The 8,662-nt window shown below is 44.5% G+C and overlaps 1 protein-coding gene across 1 annotated transcript; it reads right to left on the bottom strand.

Annotated features, from left to right (window-relative positions):
* Positions 1–2,996: 2,996 nt before the first annotated feature.
* Positions 2,997–8,332, bottom strand: nol7 (nucleolar protein 7). The gene is made up of 8 exons (XM_079243401.1): positions 8,133–8,332; positions 7,454–7,514; positions 6,595–6,650; positions 6,492–6,517; positions 6,330–6,411; positions 6,005–6,126; positions 5,296–5,373; positions 2,997–3,548 (listed from the first exon to the last, which is right to left on the bottom strand). The coding sequence occupies exons 1-8, from the start codon at positions 8,315–8,317 to the stop codon at positions 3,475–3,477; spliced, it is 684 nt and encodes a 227-aa protein (XP_079099527.1). The 5' UTR covers positions 8,318–8,332; the 3' UTR covers positions 2,997–3,474.
* Positions 8,333–8,662: the final 330 nt, after the last annotated feature.

Here is an 8,662-nt window from a genome sequence, read left to right as displayed (position 1 = left end):
TGGGCAAAGTGGAGGGAAAGGGGGAGGTTTGGGGGGTGGGGGGGTACATGGGAGGAGTGGTTACCTGGCTCTTGTTTTGTTTTTAGTTCCTCCAGATTTACAAGGCATGGTGCAGACGATGATGATGATGATTATTATTCTGATTATCATATTAATTATTGTTACTTGCATTCACAGTATATTTGTTGAGCGCCAGCGAGAGCAAGTTCCACCAACTTCCTATAATAAAGGTCCCAGTTCCACCGACTCACCAGTGACCAGCGTGTGTACATGTCAACATTTAAATATGAACTCTGCAACAAGAGGAAATTTATCCACAGAGCCACATATTTAGTTATCCAATGAAAGGAAACCATTAAGGAAAAAAACTCCTTTCATACCGACACCAGCAGCCCCTGAAGTGTGCTGGGTGCTCCTACTTTCTGTGTGTGTGTGTGTGTGTGTGTGTGTGTGTCTCCAGGGCTTCGATGCAGGTATAAAGTCATATAAACTGCGAATCGCAGCAGAATCTCTGAACACTGCTGGGATTTCTGTGGAGGGACCCTGTGATGATCTCGCTCCCCAAACACCCCTCCCCCCCAGCTACACGGCAGGTTCGATGCAAAATGTTAGTTTTTATTTTCATATTGATGTCTATGCTAATCTTCAACCCACGAAGAACTCAGGAGCCGAAACGTCCCTTCGTTTATCGTCCTCGGTTAAGAGTAGTGAGGTCCGACCGACGCCCCCAACACTCAACACTTGAATTCGGACCAAAGCAGCAGACCTGGCGCGAAGCCTTCAGAACGAGCTGCTCTTTAGGCTGAAAGTTTGAGCTGCTTGTCCAAGAAAAAAGACCCATTTCTAACGCACCGGTCCAGCTCCACAAACTCCAGATGAAAACTGTTGCATCAACATGCAGCGGCTGATCCTCAGTCCTCTTTCCATCAGCTGGTACTGAGAGGTTCCCACCCTGCTGGATGACCCGGGGAGGGGGGGGGGGGGGCTCATCATGGCTCAGAATTTAACTTTAATCTCAGTTTGCTGGGTAACGAATGCTTTTCAGCGCCTCAGAAGCTGGTTTCTCTCTCCTGCTTTGCTCCTCGGTAGGATTCTACCCCCCTGCTTCCCCCAAGGTCCTCCTCTGGCCTCTTGGCGGTAAACCAGAGACGCTAAGAGAAAACGATGAAGAGCATCCAGTATTGTCACTATGGCAACCACATTGAACCAAATACTTTAGGAAGACGACGGCGCGGCTCCGCGTTTTAACACCTGTTTGCTACAGGAATGCCAAGGCTTCGCTAGAAACGACACCCCCCTTCACACACATGCACAGGGGTCCGGAGATGACATTTCTCCTCATGGTGGAACCGAGCTTTTTCTGTACCTTGTTTTTTCTTTTTGGTTCCTTTTTACGTTTCGCTGACCACAAGCAGTCACGGCATCATTTAGAACTCGTAGACAAAGTGTCTGTTGTCTCTCTCTGAGTACGGTCTGAAACCTATGCATGCCATAGTTTAAAAAAACAAACGTGGTGGTAAGATCAAGTTAGATGTCTCTTATTTTATTCTTTTTGTTTCTCCTTTTTAGCCAGTTCAGTGTAAAAGGAAGATGTCAACCAGTAAGTTGTCAACTGCTGACTGTCCATTTGGAGAGAAAAAAAGGAAAAAAAAAATGTGCAATTTGTGTGCGGGTGAAAAGATTTATATTAAAAACAACAAATGAGAGCACTTGTGTGGATGCTGCATGACGCCTGAAGCTCGGTTCTCTGTTCTGGGTCGGTTTAATCCCAGATGACGTGTTGGCTGAAGATAATCCTGCAAAGTGTTTCCCTCCGTTCTGAGTGCACCCACTTAGGAAGAGGCAGGAAAATCCACCTTTAAATCCTGGAAATGTTTCCAATAATGTCATTTCTGGGATCATTTTTAAACCAAAGCTGACTTAATTACAAATCTCTGGTCCTGAGGTGAGAGACTCCCCCTTCGTCCTGTTGGGCCGACAGCGGCGCCTTTTCACTCGTGAAATCTTTTGCTTCTTGGCTTTCAGCTTGACGGGAACTTTGAACCCCCCGGTACCAGACGTCCTGTAGGCAGGACTTGTTCAGGTACCTACATGTTATACACCACTGGGCAGATGTGAATTATTTCCACCAAACTGCAGTAACTCCAGTAAACACTCATTTCAGACTAATACTAATTACATTTAAAACTGTATTCCAGGGCTGTGCCGATACTTTCATCCCGATTAGATTACAATATTTTGGGTGCCGGTTTGATTTAAATTGCGATTCTTCGATATTGCTGATTTTTGGAGACTTAAAAAGAAAAAAAATGTACAAAACTTTTTTTGCTCGTCATTTTTCTTAATTTCAATGTGTAAAAAAAATGGCACAGCAGGCAGACCATCATTCTGCTGCTGTAAGGCAGTAGACAAGTAGAAAGATCAATAAAAATGACTAATTTTATAATGGATTACTTTTATTTAAAAATAAACAACTTTCAAAATTGTGAAGCAAAAAACCTGATGCTTGATTTTCCCCCCCGATTTGATTCCCACCCCTTCTGTTCTTGTTGCGTTGCGTCAGCATGAAATAGTTGGTCCACATCTCCATTTATCCATAAAGTCGTTTTAAGGGAAAACTGCAGAATTTTAAGGGGTTTAAATAAATTATAAACCATCCTGGTGATAATTAAGACCTTATGATTTAACGGTTGCAACTGTAACAAACCTTTTCATTACAGATGGCCGTGTTTTAGTTTGAAAAAGGGAGAGTAAAATCTCAGGATGAATAAGGTGTAAACATTACAGAGCAAATGTTCGTATTTCCTTCTTCCATATCCTCTAAACTCTTCTGTTTAGCATGAAAAAATTATTTAAAGTAAATGTGTTGCATAAAAGCAAATTACAGCCATAAATGCTCCTGATACAATGATCTACAATGCTATGAGAGCCGTTGCCATAGGAACAATCTGAAATACAACTTACAGCAGCAAATTCACATGAGAAACATAACCGAGTCAGAAACTGATGGAAAGATTTATTAAATTATACTCCAGTTATTTCTTGCAGCAAACTGAGGAAATGCCAACTTCAGCAGCCGTTGCTCTTCATTCCCGCCTGCTGCCGGGACTTCCAAGTCTGGACTGGCCTCTAAACGACCCGCTGGCCAAAAGTCTGAAGCCGCTTTTAGTTTTTAAAAATGCCAACATTTTTTACAGGAAACAAACAGCAGGTTATGTTTCTCTTTTTCAATCAAAATCCAACCTGGGTTCCTCTGAAGAACCAAATGCAGAACTTCGTGCTCGAGTCCTACATGACGTTTAGTGGTGGAAACACGAGGAATTTCCTCTTGGTGTGATCTCAGTCTTTTATCTGGAGTCCAGCTGATGAACCAAGAGATGCAGGACGGCCGGCGGCTGACCATCAGGGGAACGATCAGCAACCAGAAGGCGACCCAGAGGAGGTCCAGGGACCAGAGGAGACCCGTCCCGTTTGTCAGCTGGAGGGAATCTGCTGTTTATGGAGCCACCGCTTCTTTATCTTTTCTGCTTTGGCTTTTTCTTTACAGGCTGGAAGGTCACAAGAGGAGAAGTTAAAAGTTAAACCAGGAAGATTCACCCAGGGGAAGCTAGGTTGCCATAACAACGCTCGCCGCTGCAGTGAAGATGTTTCTCTTTGAACAAATTGCTGGTTTGTCTGGTCGTCGAGGTCGACCGTCCTGCAGCTTTTCAGCTGCATCACTCCTGCAACAGGTCTGGATCAGAAAGAAGTCTCGTTAGCCGGCCTCGGCAGAGCGGAACGACACGAGGAATTCAGGCGCTTGTTTCAGGTCTGCAGGACAGAAGATCTCGAGGACCGGACTGGAGCACCCCTAGGATGGCCAGATGTCACGCTTTGTGCGGGATCGTCCCGCATTTCTATCACTTTTCACACGTCCCACAAAACGGGGCGCTGTCCCACATCGTTAGGACCAGGCTTCACTTTTGTGAAGGAAAACAAACAAAAAACAAAAGTGGCTTTTACTGATTGTGTGGCAAAATACTTGACGACACCGCCTGCTGATTTGAGTTACACTCCTGTCAATCAAACTAGTAGGCGGGACTTAATGCACATCTAATGTGCACCGATGCGCCCACTGACAAAAATAAATAAACCGATCGATCATGGAGGACAGGGAGACAACGGCAGCGAAGAAGTAAAGAAAGTGTTGTTACAACAAAGACTGGGAAAGCAGATGTTCCTGGGTTAAACCTGTTCCAGGAGACTGTGAGACCGTTTGTCAGAGTCATTTTTCCGTGTCACACGGCGGGGAATATGACGTGAAACGGCACAAAAATCAGAGTCACAAAAAACGCACTACTCAGAGGGAGGCTTTATAATCACAGATTTGTTATGTTTGTATTCTGCTGTTTGGTCATAAAATAACCAAAGTTTTTTTCTTTTAAAACTGTCATAGCAGAATGGAATTGTCCCACATTTGGTGAGATAGGATCTGGTCATCCTAGGCACCCGCGGTCTAAAGTCTGTTATCGTCGCCCCTCCGGCTCATCCAGAACAGCCAACGATGAAATCGTCTGATTTAAACAACCGTGACGACGAAAACTTCTCATTCAGCTGCACAGCAGGCTGTTTTCTATTCCAAACCATTTCTGTGAAGCAGTAACACGCATGCAGCAGCGCCGATGTTGGACAAGTTCGGCTCTGCTAAACGGAAAGCGGCCGGGAGAAGAGATTGGATGAAGATTCCCTGAAAACGCTCCGCATCCTTGCATCGACGCGGTGGATGGGTAATTTACAGCCACGTGACCGGAAGAACGAAGTGAACGTCTGGATGTCTGTTCTCCGTTCTAAGGAAGGAGTCGCACTGGTTTATTTCTGCAGCCATTTAAAATGTCAAACGTCGCCGTCCTCATACTCCCATACGTTTAACGTCGCCATGGCAATGTCAGCTCACCCCCTGGTGGGCAGAGCTGAGTTCAGAAATCAGGGTTTATAAAAAACAAACCGTCTGTTCTGAGCTGGAGCCTTTAGTGGGAATGTAGCTGAAGCGACACCAGAACATTTCTTCTTACAGACGAGGTGATTATTTCTGTACATCGTGTCTCTGACTCTCCTCTCCGATCGGATCAGTTTGGTGACGAGTTGGTTCCAGAACCACATGACTACATCGCTTTAAACCTCTCCTCTAACGCGTCTGACCCTTCCTCTGGTGGGTTGTGGACGGGACCACCGTGCAGGGAAACAGTTCATCGTCTTGTTTTCCTGCAAAGTCCACTCAGTTTTAAACACGTAAAAATGTGTGTTTTCTGAACGTACCCCAGTCTTTCTTGACAAACTGCACCGCCGCACCTTTAATCAGCCCCTTCTTGTTCTGGAGGGAGAGCAGCTCATTATCTGGAAGAGGGAGGACATGAAGAATGAGCCCTCGCAGTCCAGAGACGAGCTCAAAGCTGAAAATGTTGCCGTCGTCTCCGCAGCAGGACGTCCTGGACGGCGGACGCCTCGGCGGGACAAACGGACGTCACTGTGGCAAAGCTCAAATTGAGACAGATCATCGTCTTTACAGACTACTGCCACAGAGTGTAGCTTGCACATCAGACAAGTACTCAGACCCTTCAGTCGTTCTTCATCATTTAGATGTTCGTACAGCTTTACTGGAGTCCAGATGTCTTCTATCAAACTGACGGGACACTTTTCCATCTCGTCTTTATAGATCCTCACAAGTGGGTCAGGTTTGATTGTGACAAGGCCGTTATGCTATTATAAGGTACTGGCTGTAAATGCATGAGTGATAAATAAACGTAATGATTTGAGCAGAAAGCTGATAAACTGAAGAGCGAGCAGCTGAATACAGAAAGGCCAAACTGAACCGTGTTTCCAGACCTTACGATGTGATGAGGAAAAACCAACATGATTGTTTTATGGGCTGTAAACTCATCGAACGACGACTGACTTTCTACTCCGAGCCAGAAGAGAGAACAAATATCTGGTTTTATATTATTGTGGTTTAGTGCCGTCCTCTTACTCGTGGTCCTGCAGCTTCCCGGTCCGTACATTCTGGACTGGAGGAACTGCTCGGCGGCCCGCTGCTGGAAGGACGCCGCCGCTCGCTCCTTCACCGTCGTCACTTTGTAGTTTCCCTTCAGACTGAAAACACGGAGTTCAGTGAGGACAGACCAGGGTTTGGACCGATTCATTAAAATAAAGCTTCCCCAGATACAGACACTTTTAACTTGTACGTTTTTAGCGTCCTCTCCACATCAAGGGCAAAAAGAATCACGATTTTATGTAATAATCTCACTAAATATTTAGTGAGAAATCAGAACAGTGATGAAGGTCTGATTACTTACTTTCTGACAAGTTTCCCACTGTTCCTTCTTTCCTTCGGCCTCGCCTCTTCCCTCTGATCTTCCTCATGCTCTTCCTCTCCAGCTAGGTCAGAAAGGGTTAAATCAGGTTGAAATTCGCTGGATGAGAGAATCAGCTGGTTTGTTTTCAGTAAACTGCTTTACCTTCATCGTTGGACTCTTTCTGCACCCTGGAAAACAAAGCAGATGTGTTTGCAGAGCTGATCTGAGGGGAAACAGCTGCACAGAGGTCGATGAGCAAACTTACGCTGAAGAGGCCGAGTCGATTTCCTCCAACACGTCGACTGGTAGAAGCTTCCTTTTCTGTGGGAACAAATAGGAGAAATATCTCCATAAGGTCACATAAAACAATGACTCTACAAGGAGGGCTGTGATGATATGCTTTTGTTCCGATTTGATTTTTATTTTTTGGGTGCCAATTTGATTTAAATTGCGATTCTCACAATTCTTCAATATTGCTTATTTTTGTAGATTAAAAACAAAATAAATGTATTAAACTTTTTTTTCTCTTCATTTTTCTTGATTTAAATGAGGAAAAAGCAACACAGTAGGCAGACCATCATTCTGCTGCTATGATTCCCAAGAAGATGCATAAAAAGAGCAATAAAAGCAATAAAAACAATAAAAACGACACATTTTGTACTGGATGATTTTTTTATTTTATTTTTTTTCAAATTTTAAAGCAAAAAAACCCCCCAATTTTCCAATTCGATTTTCCCACCCCTATCTAAGCATGCAAGCAGCTCGCAGGTTTTCCTGTAGCAGGAAACATGTAAAACCTGCTGGACAGTGGCCCTCTAGGACAGATTTTGGAGAAAACTGATAGACAAATATGACCATATCCCAAGATAGATAAATAGTCTGTTATTTTATTCTGTCTTCAGCTTCAAACACTGATAATTTAAGTGCAGAAACTGGGATTGAGACTTTAATACACGCTAACTCCAGCCCTGCAGGTTTTATGTGCTTCCCTGCTCCAACACTTGATTCAAGTTAAATGCTCGTTGTCAGGTTCTGAACAACAATGACCCATTAATATGAAGCTGGGAAACGTAGAAAACCTGCAAGGCGGCGGCCGAAGCTGAAAAGACAAAACATGCACAGACCTTCTGTTCCTGGAAAAGCTCTTGTCTCTTCCTCCTCTTCTCCTTCAGCAGCTCCCGATCCCTGCAAACAACACATTATCTCTCACTTTAGGGAAACATACAGCAGCTGGTTCTGCTTTGTGGTCTAACCTGGCTCGACATCATTTTACACGAGGGTTAAGGTCCCAAAGTTAATACCACAGAGAAGTGGATATGTTTTACAGCAACTGAATGTTCATTATTAACAGTGCTAGATTGTAAAATGTTACATTCATATATCTAGTTATTTGTATAAATGACAATGTGTTAAATCTAATGTAGTCCAGCACAAAGCCTCTAAACAGACATCCACCATTATGATAAAGTCAATTACAGATTTCAATCGATGCCAACAAAACCTCATGAGAGCAGATCTATATTACCGAGTTCATATGGACTTACAAATAGACCTTAATTAACTTTTGTGTCCATACACACTTATACAATCTTAATTAGCTTATCTGGAGCTCCTAAAACGTTTGCAAATGTTGTGTATACGTCAACAAAATGTATTTAAATTAAACTTGTATCTTGTATATCTATGAAAATCGCCACAGATTAAATCCAAATATGTAATAAATGGGACTCAAAATGTATTGATCACGTTCAGGAAAACCACGTGGTGTTTTGATCCGCGCGAGCAGCTAGCTGCATTAGCCACCTTTTAGCTGTGTCCCGCGCATGCTTCATGTTCCGTAGAGCTCGAGCCTTAGAGTCCTCAAATGTAACCTCTTCTGGAGCTTCATCATCGCTTGAATCAAGAACCAAATTGAGATCTTCAGTTGGCTCTTTGCTGTCGGTTTTCTCTGCCAAACGAGACGATTTCCCACGTTGTTTCTTGGCCATTTTGAGCAGAGAGAAAACGTCATCACGTCACGTCATGACGTATAGCACGTTGCGCCTGTGAAAAAGCGGTGGGGACGTCTGCCTCCTGGTGGCGGAAGACACATTACAGTCTGCCCCCTGGTGGCGGAGAGACACATTACAGTCTGCCCCCTGGTGGCGGAGAGACACATTACAGCCTGCCCCCTGGTGGCGGAGAGACACATTACAGCCTGCCCCCTGGTGGCGGAGAGACACATTACAGTCTGCCCCCTGGTGGCGGAGAGACACATTACAGTCTGCCCCCCGGTGCCGGAGAGACACATTACAGTCTGCCCCCTGGTGGCGGAGAGACACATTACAGCCTGC

The sequence above is a fragment of the Telmatherina bonti genome (assembly GCF_933228915.1).
Source record: "Telmatherina bonti genome assembly, chromosome: 7".
NCBI lineage: Eukaryota > Metazoa > Chordata > Actinopteri > Atheriniformes > Telmatherinidae > Telmatherina > Telmatherina bonti.
The sequence above is the reverse complement of the archived record's forward strand: the minus strand, read 5'-3'. Positions and strand labels throughout refer to the sequence as shown.

What these genes read in the sequence shown, in the direction of transcription:
- nol7 (XM_079243401.1), bottom strand. Translation starts at nt 8,317, where the DNA reads ATGGCCAAGAAACAACGTGGGAAATCGTCTCGTTTGGCAGAGAAAACC. An exon ending in GAAAGAGTCCAACGATGAAG is followed by an intron (nt 6,412 to 6,491) that starts GTAAAGCAGTTT and finishes TTTCTGACCTAG; the next exon opens with CTGGAGAGGAAGAGCATGAG. An exon ending in GGGAAGCTGCAGGACCACGA is followed by an intron (nt 5,374 to 6,004) that starts GTAAGAGGACGG and finishes TCCCTCTTCCAG; the next exon opens with ATAATGAGCTGCTCTCCCTC.